The sequence below is a fragment of the Carica papaya genome, chromosome 6 (assembly GCF_054855325.1).
Source record: "Carica papaya isolate Zhongbai chromosome 6, ASM5485532v1, whole genome shotgun sequence".
Taxonomy (NCBI): domain Eukaryota; kingdom Viridiplantae; phylum Streptophyta; class Magnoliopsida; order Brassicales; family Caricaceae; genus Carica; species Carica papaya.
In genome coordinates this window covers 8,404,200-8,423,667 of record NC_142314.1, presented here as the reverse complement: position 1 = coordinate 8,423,667, position 19,468 = coordinate 8,404,200, and the positions used below count along the sequence as shown (strand labels likewise).

The 19,468-nt window shown below is 34.9% G+C and overlaps 2 protein-coding genes and 2 pseudogenes across 2 annotated transcripts; 3 read left to right on the top strand and 1 right to left on the bottom strand.

Moving 5' to 3' along the window:
• Positions 1-112: 112 nt before the first annotated feature.
• LOC148253276 (auxin-responsive protein SAUR68 pseudogene) lies at positions 113-1,021 on the bottom strand (annotated as a pseudogene).
• An 841-nt stretch (positions 1,022-1,862) lies between these two features.
• LOC110819021 (auxin-responsive protein SAUR68-like) lies at positions 1,863-2,446 on the top strand. The gene has a single exon (XM_022048104.2). It carries the CDS (start codon positions 1,926-1,928, stop codon positions 2,370-2,372), a length of 447 nt encoding a protein of 148 aa, XP_021903796.2. The 5' UTR covers positions 1,863-1,925; the 3' UTR covers positions 2,373-2,446.
• A 5,908-nt stretch (positions 2,447-8,354) lies between these two features.
• On the top strand, positions 8,355-9,153 carry LOC110818988 (auxin-responsive protein SAUR68 pseudogene; annotated as a pseudogene).
• A 2,119-nt stretch (positions 9,154-11,272) lies between these two features.
• On the top strand, positions 11,273-14,543 carry LOC110819083 (lysine histidine transporter-like 8). The gene is made up of 5 exons (XM_022048164.2): positions 11,273-11,768; positions 11,873-12,009; positions 12,735-13,168; positions 13,627-13,758; positions 13,871-14,543. Exons 1-5 carry the CDS (start codon positions 11,395-11,397, stop codon positions 14,357-14,359), a joined length of 1,566 nt encoding a protein of 521 aa, XP_021903856.2. The 5' UTR covers positions 11,273-11,394; the 3' UTR covers positions 14,360-14,543.
• The last annotated feature ends 4,925 nt before the right edge of the window (positions 14,544-19,468 follow it).

The following is a 19,468-nucleotide window of genomic DNA, read 5'->3' as shown; positions in this document are numbered from 1 at the left end:
CTTGTACAGCTGCATAGGATTAATCAAAAAATAAATGCAGAGAAGTTTATCTGCTAAAATGTGGGTCTGTTCTTTTTTTAAATTTGTTAATTGCCAATCAGGGCTAAGTATTTCAACTACCAGTATTTCTATCTTCACAAAGTTCAATCAGCTCTGCAAAGATGAAAAGAATCAGAAGAACTTTAGCAAGCTGCAATTGCAGTTGCACCATTGACTAACAACGTTTGAGGGATGAACTTTAGCCAGCTTTACAATCACTAGAAAGACAGTAGTAGATGAACAATCAATCACCCAGCAGATCTATGCACATGTAGAAAACAACTTACCCTAATGATCGTCTGCAACCTGTTATATGTGATCATTGAGGAGTATTCATTGATAATCAATTTTTTCTTCATACAGTTAGATTTCAAGCCTTTTTCTTCATTCAAAATCTTGATAATCAATGTATATCTCTCTTCAAACGTAATAAATTAAAGGTTTATGGAACAAAAAAAATCTTTGCTTCTTCATTGAATACATATGTTAGCTGTTAATCTACAGGTATAATCTGTCAACAAGTGAAAAAAGAAAAAAAGAAAAAAAACCTTCAGAAGCCACAAATTCGTGACTGTTGCCTACTTTGCTCTACATGAAAACTTGAGATTGGTAGGCAGTGCCCAATAGCCATAGACATAAGCAATGCTATCTCTACATCCTTTGCTACATTTCTTTTAATCAAATAGATGATATACTCTAGGAAGATTTCATCACATGGCAATGTGATTGGCCCATCACTTGGTAGTCCAAACTCTTCCTTTGACATTTGAAAGAGTTCTCTGATGAGAGGATAGTTGAGATATGCTATAGGGAAGACAAAACGCGTCTGATCTGCCGAGTATACAACAAAATGGCCTTTATCTGCCACTGCTAGCATGTTGCTGCCTTTGCTCTCTCTTGGCAGTGAAATTCTATTTCTCTTGAGGACTGCTATTCTCTGCCACTTCCTTGCCATTTTGATGAGTTTCTTTGTGCTGATCATTGTGCCTTAAGCGAGTGAGAGCCTCAAAAGAAGGGTGTAATAGTTGGGTACTTGAATGTAATTGTTGATCTGATGCAGAATACAAGAAGTTGGGTGAGTTATATACCATAAAGCAAGTGAGACATTTTCTGCAATGTGGGCTAGACTGTGAAAGAGTTAAGGGTACAAAACCATATGATTAGGTACTTATTGCAATTGGGACCCAAGGCTGATCAGTGTTGTGTGATAGTTCCTGAGTTTTGAGGACAGAAACAGAGCATTGCATGATCAAATGGCAAGAACCATCTTCTTTGAGATTTATAAATCTGTAATTCTTTAAAGAATTGGCTGAGAGAGATTTTGCAAATCTAAGCATGTGCTAGACATAGCATGTTGGTGCCCAAAATCTTCTTCACCAACCAGCAAACAAGAGAAAGGTTATTGTAGTCCAAACCTGTAATATAGCTATTAAGTTTCTCAACAGAAACCATAAGGCTCGCCCAATTCAATCTCGAATCTGAATGCATTATCTGCAAGCTGTAGCCACTGCTAGGTTCTGCTTCACATTTTCATGCTTCCCAACTATCAAATTTATGGGTCCCCAGTCAACGGATAACCACATAAGCCCATGTGAAGATGAAAGACGATTCTTCATCAAATTTTTACCTACCACAAGATACAAAACCACAAAAATATGAATGCATCTAATACTGTGACTATCAAAAGACTGGTCCACGTCCAGTAATCACATGCTTATGTACTCATGAATCCCACCAAAGTATGGCCCACATGAATAGAAATGTCTTGCTGGTCTCAAGGTATATAACACATCTAATTCCAATGCATTCTGCATCAGGTCAACAATTTCATTCCAATACTCAACCAAGCAAGTAACTAATCTCTTTGTTTTCTTGCTCAAGACAGAATGATCAACACAAGAAAACTCTTCAAGATGGCAAAGAAGTGGCAGAGGGTAGCAGCCCTCCGAAGGAAAAGGATTTCTTTACCAAGATCCAGTAGAGATGCAAACCAGAATGCTAGCAATGCAACATCTGTAGCAGATAAGGGCCACTTTGTTGTTTACACCGCTGATGAAATGCGCTTTTTATTTCCTATCGCATATCTCAATAATCCCATTGTTAGAGAACTCTTCAAAATGTCAGAGGAAGAGTTTGGACTACCAAGTGATGGACCAATCATGTTGCCTTGTGATGCAGTCTTCATGGAGTATGTAGTTTCTTTGATCCAACAACGTGCTGATAAAACTACAGAGAAAGCCCTCTTAATGTCGATGGCTACTAGTAGATGCTTGAACTCTTATTCTCTGCATCATGGACAGAGTAGCCAACAGTTACTAGTCTGTAGTTTATGAATAAAACAGAGAAAAGATTTTGTAAATGACCTACACGTTTATATTGTTAGTCAATAGCACTCCCTTTGATTGAATTTGACTGTTTCGATAATTTTTGTTCTCTTTAATTTTGAAGATTTCTTTTCTTATAAAATTATAATTATCTATCAGTTGAGCTGGCTGGATCTACTTATAATTTATCTCTTTCTCTGAAAAAAAAAAAAAAAGTAAAGGAAAATTTAGAAATGCTCTCAAGTACTATAATTTAGTTTATTAATTTTTTTTCGTACTTTCAAATTACTTAGAACATTTGGTGGTATATTGAATATATTTCACGGTAAACTAAATGGTAAATTAAATAAATAATAAGTCAGTTAATATATATATATATATATATATATGTAGTTAATTAATTTATAAGAAAAAAAGTTGGCAAACATTTTTTTCTAATGTAAGTAAATGTCTTTCGGTAACTAAAGAAACCTATCAAAGCATTCATGTCAATACTTATTATAGAACTTATGTTATCTTTATCTGAACTTTTTTGTATTTCTGATTATAAAATCATTTTTTACCTTAAATGAAGTTTACTCAACAATTCAGTTAAAAAAAAAACAGAGAAAATAAATTTCTTTAAATTTTATAATAAAAAAGATCATGACTCTTAGTATTACTGGAGACAAATAAAAATATAAAAGAATCTAGTAACAATCAAGATATATATTACTGTATCTACTACAAAACAACTCAACACTCCCTAGAGAGGTGCTATAAAGATAACCCAAACAAACAAATCTGCTTGCGCTATAATATGACAGGATACAGTATGGTTGCCTGTTATAAGATATATGGACATCCTAAAAGGCACAAGAATCATGGAAAAGGGGAACCCTCTGGTGTCAACCAAGATAGCCAGAAATTGACTACAATCACTCAAGCACAATACATACAACTCATGGCAATACTGCAACTAAGGACTTTTGCAAGGTAGCCCTAGGCATCACAAGCACAGAAATAAATCCAAAAGGATTCTCTTGTATGCATACTTAGTCTTTTTGCTCATTTCATGGAGATAGACAGATATAATGAATTATCTTAGATCATACACACTGGAGCTAATCATGTTGTATGTTCATCTTCTCTGTTTATTGGAGTTGTAGGATGAAAGTCTCACACACTAGTACAGTAAAGATTGGTGATGCATTAACGTTATACAATGCGTTGTGTATGTCTTGCTTCAAATTTAATTTAATTTCAGTAAGAAAGTTAACTAAAGATTTGAAATGTCATCTCTTATTCTCATCATGATCTTCCATCATACAGAACCTTTTGACCTCGAAGACAATTGGAGTAGATAGATTGGAGGATGGCCTGTATCAAATAAAGTTAGATAACGATACAAGCTCTTGTAAAAATTTATCATCAGCTTTACATTTCACTTTAAATACAAAAAATAATTTTGATGTTTGGCACTATAGAATAGAACGTAATTCACTATCTGTTTCAGAATTTATTCCAGGCACTTCAAAGAATAAAGAATGTGGATCTTGTTATATATGCCTTTTGGCCGAAATGTGTAAGGGCATGTTTTCAATTAGTCAATATAAATCAAATTTATTCCTTGAGTTGATACATTGTGACATTTGGAACACATGCAATGAAACTTCTTATGATGGGTATCGGTGTTTTCTTTCCTTTTTGGATTATTATAGCCAATGTGTATGGATATACCTGCTTAACTCTAAATCAGAGACAGGTCACACCCTGCAAAGTTTTTGTGCTCTTGTAGAAACCCAATTTAAAACTAAGATCAAGATTATATGGAGTGACAATGGAAGAGAACTCGAGATGAAAGATTTCTACAAAAAGAAATGGATAATACATCAAAGAACTTGAGTTGAGACAGCAGAACAAAATGGCATAATGGAGAGAAAGCACCAACAAATTCTTAATGTTGCGAAGGTGTTCAGATTTCAAAGTGGAGTGTAAGTGAAATACTAAAGTGATTTCGTACTCATAATGGTGTACCTGATTAACAGAACTCCCTCCTAGGCCATTGAATTATGTGTGATCATTCAAGAGTATGTTGATGGCCATTGAATTTTTTTTATCCTCCTAAATATGGTAAATAGCCAGCAAACCAAGCCCTGGATTGTAAAATCACCACAATAATAGCTTGTTAACCCAGATTCTGCACCAGCTTTAGAAGTTGCCACAGATCAATCGTAGATTACAGGAACCTATAGTACATTTCTAGGGGACTCATCCTCTCGAAATTTTGTATATGATGTGTAGCACCCGGAAAGGAGGAGGAAAAAAAAAAAAAAAAAAAAAAAAAAAAAAAAAAAGGGGGGGCCACGTCAGCAGCCACGTCAGCAGGCCCGGTCAGCAGTCCCGGCCAACCGGGGCCTGCCACGTGGCAAGATCGCGTCACTCCGAAAGGAGCCACGTTGGCGATCCGCGTGGGTGCGATCCGACGGCCCAGATCAATCACGCGATCGGACGGCCCAGATTCAAACGCACGGACGGCCCAGATTCAATCAAAAACGAACGGCCCAGATTAAAACGAAACGAACGGCTGTGATCAAAAGGCAAGGGGTTATAAATAGAACCCCCACACCAGACCAAAAACCCTAGCCGCCAGCCGCTCGCCGGAGAAGACGAACCAGAGGCCGACCGCCGCCACCCGCCGCCACTCGCCGCCGCACCGGGGAAATTTCCGACCGCCGATCGAGGTAAATTTCATACCCCCGACTCGTTTTTCCCCACTGATTCCTCCTATGGCCAAATCGAAGCCGAAATCCCGGCCAAACGGCCGGAATACGCGGCCGAAGCCCAGCGGCGCCGCCGCGCCCCCTCTCGGTTTTTGCCTCCGACGAGGCCCTTCCCGGCCTCCGTTCGATGCAATTTTTATATCACCGTGATCACCATTCTTTTCTCTACAGGTTGACCGAAGCCAAATCACCAAAACACGAACTTCGCCGGAGAGTCGCCGTACCCGAGAGCGCCGCCGCCGGTAAGCTCCGCTTTTCCGTGATTTTTTGGCCCCCCGAGGGCCCTAGGGTTGTTTTCTGACAAGGACCAATGCGAGTGTGGCCGAATTCGGCCAAAAACGGCCGAAAACAGTCAACCCGAGGCGACTCGCCGCCGCCAGCGGCGGCGCCGTCGCCGGAGCACGGCGGAGCCGCCGTGCCGGAGTTGCGATTTGGGCCGAAAGAGGCCCTAGGCCTAATTTGGATTTTTTTTGGAACCCGTGCAGGTACTGTTAGCGTGTTTCAGTTCCCCGGGAAAAATTCAGGGAAAATTAGGGACAGCCTGCAGGCGCACTGTGAATCGTATTCGGATCCCGAAAACAAGTAAGGACCCCTCACCCTATTTCCTATCACGGTATTAAAGTTCAAAATGATAAAACAGTATTTCTTGAATTAACGCATGTGTGAAATTGCTTAAGGTTGCTAATGGAGCCCGAGTCTAGTGTGATTGACGATTTACTGTTATTTGGCCTGTTTACAGCTTTAAATGCAAAATGAGGTTTGATGTGTTCATTTTACAGATTTGTGTGCATGTACTACGTTTTTATTAATTATGGGTTGAATGACTGAGAAACTGATACTGTATGTTGTCTGTCTGGTATGAATTACGATTTACTTGTTTAAATGTGAATTGATGATGCTGATTGAGGAAAAGGAAAAATGAAAGATTGTGTAGACTGATAATTGTATTATGGGGGTCAGCCTGACTAGATATCCTGGGAGATGGTGGACGGACCGGGTCCGTAGGGAACCCTACCGGGATTGTGGTCTCACATGCCGGACAGGGTATGGAGATCTTATGGTTTTGGCGCCCATACCGGACGGGGTATGGGGACGGCCCGTTTCACCCTCATACCGGACGGGGTATTGAGGTTTATGGTTTTGGCGCCCATACCGGACGGGGTATGGGGACGGCCCGTTTCACCCTCATACCGGACGGGGTATTGAGGTTCATGGTTTTGGCGCCCATACCGGACGGGGTATGGGGACGGCCCTGGAAACTGATTATGAATGTTAAAGGTTAACGGGTAGCGGAACCCCTATGGACCCCCACGGATACTAGTAGGCTGGTAAATGAGAAAAAAGATATGTTGTACAATGATTGAATTACAAGAGGCGTGATAAGTGTTATGTTTTACAGCTTAGATTATTCAATGATTATGATAATGTTATTGTTTTTCTCATATTGTTTTCATAAATTCCACCAAGGTAAGTGGATGGTAAAAGTTTTATTATTGATAAAAGGTTTTGTTGTTAATAAACGAGTTTATTGTAAATTATGCTCCATTGGTCTTTTTGTGGTTTTCTACCCACCTTTATCTCCGTGACGGTGAGATATCGTGATGTTCTTACTGGGCTAGTGTAGCTCACTCCTTAATTAACCATTTCAGATCAGGAAGACATGGTTCCCGAGCCCGTTCCGCAGGAGGACGACGAAGGGGATGCCTAGAGACTCTGTAGTCATACGCATAGTTTATTTTCGAGTTTTCTTTCTTAGTTAGTTTAACCTTTTATATTTTAAGTACGTTTGTTTGGTTTTTCGTGTAAGGGATGTTAACTGAAATTTTGATCTCGCTTCCGCATTCGGTATATTTAAATACTCATTTCATTTTTATATTTTCCGGGGTCGTTACATGATGAGCTGATGTTGCTCTCTATGTTCACTGACAGTCAATTTTTTTCTTCATATCCTGTTTAGACATCAAGCCTTTTTTTCCATTCAGAATCTTGATAAGCAGTGTTTGTCTTTCTTCAGACATAATAAATTAAAGCTTTATGAAAGAAAATTCTTTTATTCCTCATTAAGCACAAATGTTAACTGTTAATCTATAGGCATAATCTGTTTACAAGGAAAAAAATCCTTCAAAAGCCACAAATTAATGATTGTTGTCTACATTGTTCTACATGAAAACTTGAAATTGATAGGCAGTGACCAGTAGCCATAGACATAAGCAATGCTGTCTCTACATCTTTTGCTGCATTACTTTTAATCAAATTGATGACATACACCATGAAGACTGCATCACACGGCAATGTGATTGGTCCATCACTTGGTAGGCCAAACTCTTCCTTCGACATTTCAAAGAGTTCTCTGATGATAGGATTGTTGAGATATGCTATGGGGAAGATAAAACTCATTTGATCTGCCGAGTATACAACAAAATTACCTTTATCTGCCACTGATGGCATGTTGCTGTCGTTACTTTCTCTTGATGGATGCGATTCTCAGCCACTTCCTTTCCATTTTGATGAGTTTCTTTGTGCTGATCATTGTGCCTTAAGCGAGTGAAGCTTGGAAAGAAGGGTGTAATAGTTGAGTACTTGAATGTAATTATTGATCTGATGCAGAATGCAAGAAGTTGGGTGAATTATATACCATAAAGCAAGTGAGACATTTTCTGTAATGTGGGTTAGACTGTGAAGGAGTCATGGGTACAAATTCATGTGATTAGGTTTTATAGCAATTGGGACCGAAGACTGATTAGTGGTGTGTGATACTTTCTGAGTTTTGAGGACAGAAACAGAGCATCACATGATCAAATGGGAACAGTTATCTTCTTCGAGAGTTATAAATCTGTAATTCTTTAAAGAATTGGGTGAGATAGATTTTGCAAATCTAAGCATGTGTTAGACATAGCATGTTGGTGCCCAAAATCTTCTTCACCAACTAGTAGACAAGAAAAAGGTTATTGTGGTCCAAATGTGCAATATAGCTATTAATTTTCTCAGCAGAAACTATAAGGCTCACCCAATTGAGTCTCCAACTTGAATGCATTATCTGCAAGCTGTAGCCTCTGCCAGGTTCTGATTCATATTCTCATGTTTCCCAACTATCAGATTGATGGGTCCCCAGCCAATGGATAACCACATATGCCCAAGTGAAGATGAAAGATGATTCTCCATCAAATTTTTACCCACCACAGGAAACAAAACCATAAATATGAATTCATTTAATACTGTGACTACCAAGAAACTGGTTCATGTCCAGTAATCACATGGTCATGTACTCATGAATCCCACCAAAGTGTGACCCACATGAACAGAAATGTCTCGCTGGTCTTGAGGTATATAACACATCCAATTCCATTGCATTCTGCATCAGATCAACAACTTCATTCCAGTGGTTAGCAAACAAGTAAATAACCTCTTTGTTTCCAAAGTTCACTTGCTCAAGACAGAATGATTAGCACAAGAAAGCTCATCAAGATGGCAAAGAAGTGGCAGAGGGTAGCATCCCTCCGAAGGAAAAGGATTTCTTTACCAAGATCTAGTAGAGATACAAACCAGAATGCGAGCAATGCACCATCAGTAGCAGATAAGGGCCATTTTGTTGTTTACACCGCTGATAAAAAGTGCTTTTCATTTCCTATCACATATCTCAACAATCCCATTCTTAGAGAACTCTTGAAAATGTCAGAGGAAGAGTTTGGATTACCAAGTGATGGACCAATCACATTGCCTTGTGATGCAATCTTTATGGAGTACATAGTTTCTTTGATCCAACAGGGTGCTGATAAAATTACAGAGAAAGCCCTCTTGATGTCAACGGCTACTAGTAGATGCTTGCACTCTTACTCTCTACATCATGGACAGAGTAGCCAACAGTTACTAGTCTGTAGTTTATGAATATAACAGGGAAAAATTTTTGTAAATGACCTACACGTTTATATTGTTAGTCAATACACATAATGAAAAAACTAATTTATCTGATAAATGATATCATAGTACTTATTTTATGATATGAAGCACTATCATATTCTCTTTTTTAATCTACTTGCAGTTTGGTCGACAGGAGATAGCAGGCATATACATACTATTTGTTGTACGCAGGATGCTAGTTCTTTATAAAAATCCTACTAATTCTAATTACTAGCATAGTAAATAGCAGAACACTAACAGTACACCGTCTGGTAGCAGATTAAGGCCATTTTATTATTTAGCCTGCTGATGAGAAACGCTTTGGATCCCTTAGCATATCTCAGCAACCCCTTCATTAGAAAACTCTTCAAATTGTCTTTTTGCGATACTCTCTAATCTCGCATTGAGAATATGTGACTCAAGCTGATAAAAGCTTATTAATATGATGTGTCGAAAATATGCTTTGGTCAATATTTGGAGGCATGTTGAACATACATATATACATATATATATATATAAATAATAGGAAATTAAACAGCAGATTAAATAGACTATTAGCCAGTCAACATATATAGTTAATTAATTTATCAGAAAAAAGACTGGTAAACGTTTTTTTTTTTCTTCTATTATTATGTTATTATTTTAAAAAAATCATGTTATCATTTATATTATTATTTGTATGTTGATTAAATAAATTTATGAATTTTTATTTAGAAAATAATTAATTTGTTTAAGTAGTTGCCTTAATTTGAATTCAACTGGCTGCACAAATATACCTACTATTTCTTAATTAATTTTTATTTTTATTTTTTTTTTTTTTTTTATGCTTCAAGTGCATCTTTAATTTATTTCTTTGACTGGACTGACCTCTTATTTCTCTGTCACCCTGCCAGTTGTGATTTAGTTATATCGGTCACCTATATAACTTTCACATCATGTTTTAACCATGGTTATAAATATATATATGTATACAATAAGTATGCAACATATGATTTACTTTAATTAATCTATTAAACCTAATTAATAACGCCATTTCTCTCGTAATTATCCATTTGGGTATTAAACTTTTATATTACTTATTTTGATTAATGAAAAATATATTAATATATGCTACCTACCAAGAAGGAGGAAATTTCTTATAATGCTACCAGTTTTCTCACCGACAAATGCTATGATAATTAATGAGGAAACATTAGGTCGGCATACTTGTTTTCCAAAACAAAATTAAGTGTGCATACTTAGATGAATGATGAACTTGATTACATATTACGTGAAAGATGTGTTTTTTAATATCAATAATAAAATAATTTTAAAATATATAGATGTATATTAATTTATTTTTATGATTATAACTAAAATATATGTATGTGTTATATATATATATATATATATATATATGAATATTTTATTTTTTGTCGTGATATGTAGTTGCTAACATGTACTTCTCTGTTTGAAAGATCCTGCATACCCTCAATTGTTAATGTGCTGGCTTTGCACATGCTTCTCTCCTTAAGCTTTTTAGTTAATGGGTTATGACGAAAGACGTATATAATTTACCGGAATGATTATCTTTGTATAATAACATAGATATAGCTCTCTTAAAATTAATTATAACTTATTAATTAATCTGTACTTCTAATTAATTATGCATTTTAATTAACACGAAATTATTAATTACTATTTAGTTTAACAATTAACGCTTTTTTTTATTTATAACAAATTATTTTGAATGCTTGTCTTTATTTCAAAATTGTATTATGAATATTTATTTTAAAAAATAATTAACAAGAGAGAAATTGTACGTAAACAAAAAATAAAAATATGCTCCGCTTCGAATTTCTTGATCTTCCCATAAAAATCCTTGACCTCTGTTAATTGGTATAATATATATTATACTGCAGACCAAATTTTATCGGTAGGTAACTGAGTCTTCTAACTGGCGGCAAATAACTCTATATCTATACAAAATAAGCCCACCATAATATGAAAAACAGAAGGCAGCTCTCTGCTATATATATATATATATATATTGTATGTGAACGGTAGAATTTTCAGTATCAACCGAAGGCAGCTATCGTTTTGGTGGTAGGTGTGTTCTTTTGTTCTAATTACTATAATTTAATAGTAAGAACTGAGACTAATTAACTAATTAATTATCTATATGGCAATATTATATGCATATATTATATTAATATATTACGTAGACACCAACTTGCATTATATTTTTGCATGCATATATATATGGCCTATCAATACACACACCAAAACCACAGTGGGCATGTACAATTTGTGTGTAGGAGGAGGAAGAACTAGAACTTGTTCAATGTAATTTTTATTTATCAAACTACACACACATATATATAGAGAAAGAAATGGGCAACGATGATATAAGCTCTGCTCCCGTAACACCAAGTAGACCACCAATATCTGCTCCGCCATCTCAGCTTCATTCTCCCTCTCTTTCTCGCTCGCCACTCCTCTCTGCCGCGGATCACCTGGACGGCACCGACATAGCCAAGGCCTCGAAGAGCTCGACCCCGAGAATTCGAACACCGCGGTTTATTAGTCCACTAGGAACTCCTATTAGGAAAGCTCTACAGCTCACCAAGCTTGACCCTCAAGATGCTTGGCTCCCCATCACTGAATCTAGAAATGGAAACGCTTACTACGCTGCGTTTCATACTCTTTGCTCCGGAATTGGAATCCAAGCCCTTGTTCTTCCCGTTGCCTTCACTATTCTTGGGTGGTAAGTTTTTCCTTTGGATATTATTTAATTAATTAGTAATTAACACTGTTAAATTAGTTTTTGGTTGGATTAAACATTATATATATATATATATATATATGCAGGACATGGGGAATTATAAACTTGAGTGTGGCATTTATATGGCAGCTTTACACCCTGTATCTGCTGGTCCAACTCCATGAATCCCCTGAAACTGGCATCCGTTACAGCAGATATCTTCAACTCTGCGTTGCAACTTTCGGTAATATCTAATTAATTATATCATTAATTATTGACATATATATATAATTAATTATTATTTCAGCTAAGATTCTTAATCCACGAATCAAACATGACCTTAATTAAGTCTAATAGTTTACTAATTCTTGAAAAATATACTTTTGGTTGCTTTTAAACTTAGACTTCATTAATTTTGACTTTCATAATTAAAATGTTTTTTGGAAGACTAAATTAATGAACATGTTTTTTTAGACAATAATGGGGAATAAGGCTTATAATCTAATATGAATTTAGACAAAGAACCGTACGTCATTTGAACAGAGGCTTTTAATGGTTTGATTAGTGTGTCAAAAATAATTTTTTCTTTTTAAAGAATGTAATTTATTGGACTGAATTTTTAATGAAGAAAAAATTAGAATTGAAGTTGACCACGTACCATTTAGCTAATTTTAATTACTTAATAGAATTGGTAAATACCTTATATAAAATTGTAAGTGTATATATCTGTTAAAAAATATATATATTGAGCGTCCCTCGTATATAAGTATTCACCTCAATTGAGTAATTTCATCTAGACAACGTAGATATGTGCATGAAATCGGAACTGTAAACTTACAATAAAACGACGGCGTTTCTCTATTAAGTAAACACGGACGCTCTAATAGCCATTACAGACAACGGTGTAATTAATAATAACTAAATTAATTAAACAAACTATGGATTAACTATTAATTAAATTTTGGTCAGGTGAAAGACTAACAAAATGGCTAGCTCTCTGCCCCATATTGGACCTGTCAGCCGGCACCTGCGTAGCGCTCCTCATCATCGGAGGATCAACCTCCAAGATTTTCTACCAAACAGTGTGTGGGTCCCACATCTCGTGCATGAGCACCCCTTTGACCACCGTCCAGTGGTTCGCGGTCTTCACCAGCGCCGCCGTCATCCTCTCTCAACTCCCTAACTTGAACTCCATCGCCGGAGTCTCTCTCCTCGGCGCCGTTACTGCCGTCGGTTACTGCACGCTTATATGGGTGGTGTCCGTGCTGGAAGGCAGGTTGCCTGGCGTTTCCTACAATCCAATTCGAGACAGTTCCCCAGTCGTTAGAATCTTTGATGTCCTTAACGCAATTGGGATTATCGCTTTCGCCTTTAGAGGCCATAATCTTACACTTGAAATACAGGTAATTATCATGTTGTTACACGTATTTTTTTTTATCTCAGATTTTTTTATAAGTATACTATAAACTATTTTAGATTCTAAATTAGTTGACAAATTTTTTAAATATATTTTATTCATTACATGCATAAAATTTTAAATAAATTAATTTTTCGTATATTTAAATAAGGAGTTAAAGAACAATTGAAGGGGACTATTGACTCCTTTCATTAAAAATTATCTGTACATCTGAAAATCGGGCACAAAATCTTTTTTGTCGTGAGTGATAAGCCGAATATATTGAACGTGTTTAATTGAAAATCAAAGATCCCTTTTACACATTGTACTTCTTGCAAAAATTACATATATATATGTGTATATGTATGTATGTATAATATTTGAATTAAAATAGAAATATTTAAATAATCTCAAAGTAAACACAAAGAAATTATAATTTAATTTGATAAATATTGTTGGGTGCAGGCAACCATGCCATCAGACGAGAAGCATCCCTCACGAGTGCCAATGTGGAGGGGTGTTAAATTTGCCTACTTAGTAGTCGCTCTGTGCTTATTTCCTCTCGCAATTGGGGGTTATTGGGCATACGGCCAAAAGGTAATTTAATTAATTAACTAATTAAAATCTGAATTCACATAATTCATTAACTCTAAAAGATTATATAATTAAAAAATATAGATATTGATCCCTATATCATTCTACAAAACAGATACCAGAAAATGGAGGTATGTTAACAGCGTTGTACACATTTCACGGCCACGATACCTCCCGGTTTATCTTAGCATTAACAAGTTTATTCATCATAATTAACGCTGTGAGCTCGTTTCAAATATACGGCATGCCAATATTCGACATAATGGAATCCCATTACACACGAAGGATGAAGAAAGCATGTCCGTGGTGGTTACGGGCACTATCAAGGGCGGTGTTCGGCTTCGGGTGCTTCTTCGTGGCGGTAGCAATTCCATTCTTGGGAAGCCTAGCAGGTCTGGTGGGAGGACTTGCATTACCAGTGACATTGGCTTTCCCATGTTTTATGTGGTTGAAGATTAAGAAGCCTAAGATGTTTAGCTCAATGTGGTGGATAAATTGGGTTTTAGGCCTTTTGGGTATGACGCTGAGTTGGATTTTGGTTGCTGCTGGGACTTATGTCATAATTCATACTGGGATTAAAATAAGCTTCTTTAATCCTCAGTAATAGTCGTATAAATAGATATAGTCGCTTTTGAAAAACAATTAATTATATAATCTATTGTTTCAGAAAAAAAAAAAAAAAAGTATTTTAGTGTTTAATTATGTCAGCAAGTAATTTGATTTTATTCTATTTTTAAGTTTTTGTTGGCAATTTGTCTCCTTTTTTAGGTGTTAATTCTTAGGCTGACTGATTGTTAATTAATTATAATTATAATAATGATCGTATTTATTTTAAGTTCTGAAGAACTATATAATATGATTCCAATTATTGTCACATCATGTATACACATATTGCTACCATGAATACGCAGGCCAAATCCAGTGAGTCGAAGAGCTACCCTGCATAGAAATTTATTTTATTATTGAAAGAAAATAATATATATAATAATTAAAAAAATTGCGAACTTTAATTAAAATATTTTAAGAATTACATTAAAAATATTGACGCAGTCAGCAGGCCGTGTCAGAGGCTTTTCCCTCTCTACCAATTTAGCCCAAACCAGACCAAGCCATTTTTCGACTATAGGCTCCAAGATTTCATTTGAGGTTAAGAGAGTTCATAGAAATTAACTAATTTAGATCAATTTTTAATTTTTATCAGAATAAATTAAAAGCATGTTATAGTATATATTCTAGGAATTTAACAAATTTAAAAACTGAATATAAATAAAACTGACATACTCATATCAAATCAAATAAATCTAAATCTGAATCGGAATCATACCTGAATCCATAATGAAAAAAAACAGCACTTCCTGCAATTAATCTTTTAAATTATCGCGTAATTCTTTACATTTCTTTCAGTCTCTCTATTTTTGATAATATGATATTATGATAGAAAAATCATACATGTAATTTGGGGATCATAACTGCATATATATAGTTTTAATTTTTATTATTTCTAATTTAATCTATCACAAATTATAAATATAAAGATCCGGAACTTAAAAGACAATAAAGTCATGAATTAAATGCGGAAGTTAAATAATAGAATTTATGATTTATATTCCTCACACAATAATTTAAAATGCTCAATAAGATTACGAGAATGTTTTTTCTAAAAGAAATTACAAAAATAAACAAAAAGTCAATAACTGATTATTCTAAAACGACCTTCACTAACTTTTGAAGGAAATCCGGAGGGTAAACTATTTACAACCGTCTTGATCTGAAATAATTAATAAAAAGGTAAGTTACACTAACCTAGTAAGAATATCACACAACTCACCGATACATAAACTGAATGTTGGTAAAAATCATAAAAACAACCAATAGAGTTTTTTATTTAAATAAATTCATTTATCATAAGGAAAACTATTTATTACATATATTTACCGTTGCGAGATTTTCAAAATTGACATATAGAGACAATAACTCAAATATTATTGCAACCTCATATTCAAGTGAACAACAACAATAACTTTCCATTTTTATTTGTCTACTGGTATCCTTGGAAGCCCATAGGGATGTCCCACTACGCGTGAACCTGTATCCAATATTGTCAACAAACCAACCGTCTCCATATCCCGTCCAGTATGAGCGTCAAAATATCATCCCTCAATACCCCATCTGATATAAGGGTGAATCGCCCCGTCATCTTACCTCGTCCGGTATGAACGCCAAAAATACTATTTTTTGATACCCCGTCCGGTATGAGACAACATTCACAGTATGGTTCTCTATATACCCGGTTCGTCCACCATCTTTCAGAATATCTAGTAAAGCTATTATTTATTAATTCACATGACCAAACAATTTTTCATTTACATATTAATTATCAATTTCACAAATCAACCATAAATCACACAAGACAATCAATATATATATCAAATAAGCACAATTGAATCATTTAACCATTCTACCATATCATCATGTATTTAAAACTGTAAATTCAACAATCAGTTAAACAGAACAACAAATAAACGACTAACTGGTTTTCATCTCCATTAGTAACCTGTAATTATTATCAAAATTTTCTAAATTACACAAAATATCATATTACCGATTATTAAGATTTAATTCTATAACAGAGAATAACATGAGGAATTCTTACCCAAATCGATGGCTGAAATACTAAATTTTCTACTGCGCCTATGAGAGATCCCTTAGTTTGCTGAATTTTTTTTCGAATATTAAAACACGCTTTACATGCCTGAAAATACCCCCCAAAATCTAAAATCAGTGTTAAAAACTTTTTTCGGCCAATTTTAAAATTTCCTTGCGACGGTACCCACGGTGGTGATTTGCATTGGTTTGGCTGTTTTCGATCAATTTTGGGTGACTTCGGCCTGTTTTATACTCATCTCTGCGAGAAAATATGTTAAGGGGTCTCGATTGGCCGAAAAAACTCAAAACTTAAAAACCTACCATTGGCATAATTTTTCGGTGTCGCGGCTCTGCCGATTCACCTTCGCGGTAGGGCATTTTTTTTCGGTCAACTTATAAAAAACAGAACGGTAAACACAATTGTGAATAAATCTCATGAAATGAAAAATGTGAAGGGGCTCATCAGAGGCTATTTCAGGCTTTATCCGCAGTTTTTGGCTCATTCGCCATTCTTTTTTATTCAATTTCGCCATGGGACTGCTTGGAATTAAATTTCAAGCGGATAGAAGAATTTTTACATTTTTTAGCAGTCGAATGTGGCTCCAACGTGGCGGCGGGTGGCGGTTGGCTCCCTTCTCTAGCTTTTTTGACGGTCAGAGGTGGCTCCGGCACGGCGGCGGGCGACTCTCTTCTCCGGTGACTAGTTCTTCTTCTCCGCCAGGAGGCTGACGACTAGGGTTTGGATTCGGTGTGATGCGATATATTTATACTCGTCTCGCTTAAATCTGGGTCATTCATCACGTTAGATCTCGATTGTTCGATCGCGTTTAAAGAAGAAATAAATTTGAATTGTTCATCGCAATTTGATATCAACCATCCGAACGCGTTTAAAGAGAAACAAATATGCAACGTTCATCACGTTTAATCGCGACCGTCTGATCATTCCTGATGAGGGAACGAATCTAGACCATCCACGCGCGCGGGAACGCTTTCAGACCATCCACGCGAGCGGGAACGCTTCCAGGCCGTCCAATCGCGGGCACGCGGATTGCATACGTGGACTCCTGCGTGGCACCGAGTCAACGTGCCTTGCCATGCGACGCACTCTAGTTTGTTGGGGCTGCTGATTAGGTGATCCTACGTGGTGCATTTTTCTTTAATTGTGTTTTGAGTTCTAGTTTCTGATTTTTTTTTTCAAAAACATCATCCGAACCCAAATTTTCATCATTTTTTAAAAAATTATTTTCAATTTTATACTCAACTTACTTTTTTTATAATTTTATATTAAATAAAAATTTATTAATTTCAAAATTATATTTTTATACATTTTTTTAAAATTTTAAAATTATTCTTGGATTAAATTCCAGACTCGAGTATTACAATAAATAACACTTTGACCTTTATCCATAAAAATTCATATTTTATTCGACGTATTAAAGCTTAAAATATATTTAACTATATCAAATCATTTTTAAACATATTTAATTAATTTAATAGTCTTTTATGGACAATAATATACACATATAAATTTATATGATAAATTAAGATTCAACATATATATAATAAAATCAATATATGTTCATATGTGAACTATAATTCAATTCAAATATATAAAAATGAAATGCATATTTGTCATTTCAAAACAATATGTTTATGTACTTGAAACAAGTAAACAACATTACAACTCACACAACACCTATACAACTAAAATTTTTACCGTACCTCCCATTTCCATCTTCCTTTCTCCTACCGATATCACCGTCATCGTCCGCAGTCTTCTTCTCTCTCCCTTCTCGCTCCTCTCCTTTCTGACTCCCCTCTTTCTCTTTCTGGAACGAACCTTCTTTCGTCTCTTCTTTCCCCCTTCCCGCTCTCTTCCTTCTCTGCTTTTCTCTTTTCTTTTTCTTTTTTTTTTCTTCTCTTCCCCTTTTCTTTCCTTTCCGAACCCTTATTTATATCCCACCAGCTTACTCAAAACGATGTCGTTTTCCCCTATGCAAAACAACATCGTTTCTTCCATTTTTTTTTTTCCAGTTACTACATTATGACAAAGAGATAATTTGATTTTGTGTCACTTGAAGCCAAAAAAAAAGGTATGAATAAATTTTTTTAAAAAATATATATTTTGTAATTTTCAATATGAATAATGATATAAATTATAAATCAGCTACTTTTTTACTCAAAAAAAAATTCATTTATAAGTATATTATATATGCCATAAAATTTATAATAAATAATAATAGAAAAAAAAATTAATTGAATATGTCCGTAATAAGATGAATAAAAAATGAATTTTAAATAACTAAAATAAATAAATTGGACGTCAAATGAATTTTGCAATTTTAGGACAGAAGAACTGTCACGACTCTTTCTAAGTCAAATAACGGCATCACTTCAATGAGGATGACGTCACTTTTGATGATGTCATCCAGTCTATGAATGTCACCTATGTAATAACCTAATGGGTCTGGTTTCAGATGGAATAATAATTGAAATAATGTTTTAATATTTTTGGCCCATTTTTTACTTTTCTCCTCCACCGGCCTGCCACCAGATAATACCTTTAGTTCATCTCTCAAAATTAAATATATGTAGCTAGTGGGTGGGTTGTAAATGCAAATTAAATGTACGTATAAAAATCAATTTTTAATTTCGTTATCCCTATTAAGTTGCCAATTACCAGAAGAATTTCTTTTAACCGTAAACAACTTGTATTTGAATAGTATTAAATATCCTTTAGTAATGGCATACCTATATCATATCATATACCAATTTTCTGATTTATTTTATCTTTTAATAGTATTTTTACTCTATAAATTTTAATTTCTACAATATATTCCTTTTTAATAATTAAAGTATAATATCTGGGTCCGAATTTGGTTCGAGATAATTTTTTCTTATTTATAAAATATATATAATTAAATATATTATTTTAATTTAATATTTGAGAAAAATAGGTTATTGATGAAATTAAAAGTAATTTTAAAGAAAATTGGTGAAATTTTAAATTCAGTGCCTGTTTATGAAAGAAAAATTAGAAACATATGGTCAAAATGCAAAAAAATTA

Bases quoted from the DNA above. Each gene is read 5' to 3' on its own strand.
- LOC110819021 (XM_022048104.2), top strand. From the start codon at position 1,926: ATGATCAACACAAGAAAACTCTTCAAGATGGCAAAGAAGTGGCAGAGG.
- LOC110819083 (XM_022048164.2), top strand. From the start codon at position 11,395: ATGGGCAACGATGATATAAGCTCTGCTCCCGTAACACCAAGTAGACCA. The intron at 11,769-11,872 runs GTAAGTTTTTCC...ATATATATGCAG, and splicing joins GCCTTCACTATTCTTGGGTG to GACATGGGGAATTATAAACT. The intron at 12,010-12,734 runs GTAATATCTAAT...AATTTTGGTCAG, and splicing joins ACTCTGCGTTGCAACTTTCG to GTGAAAGACTAACAAAATGG.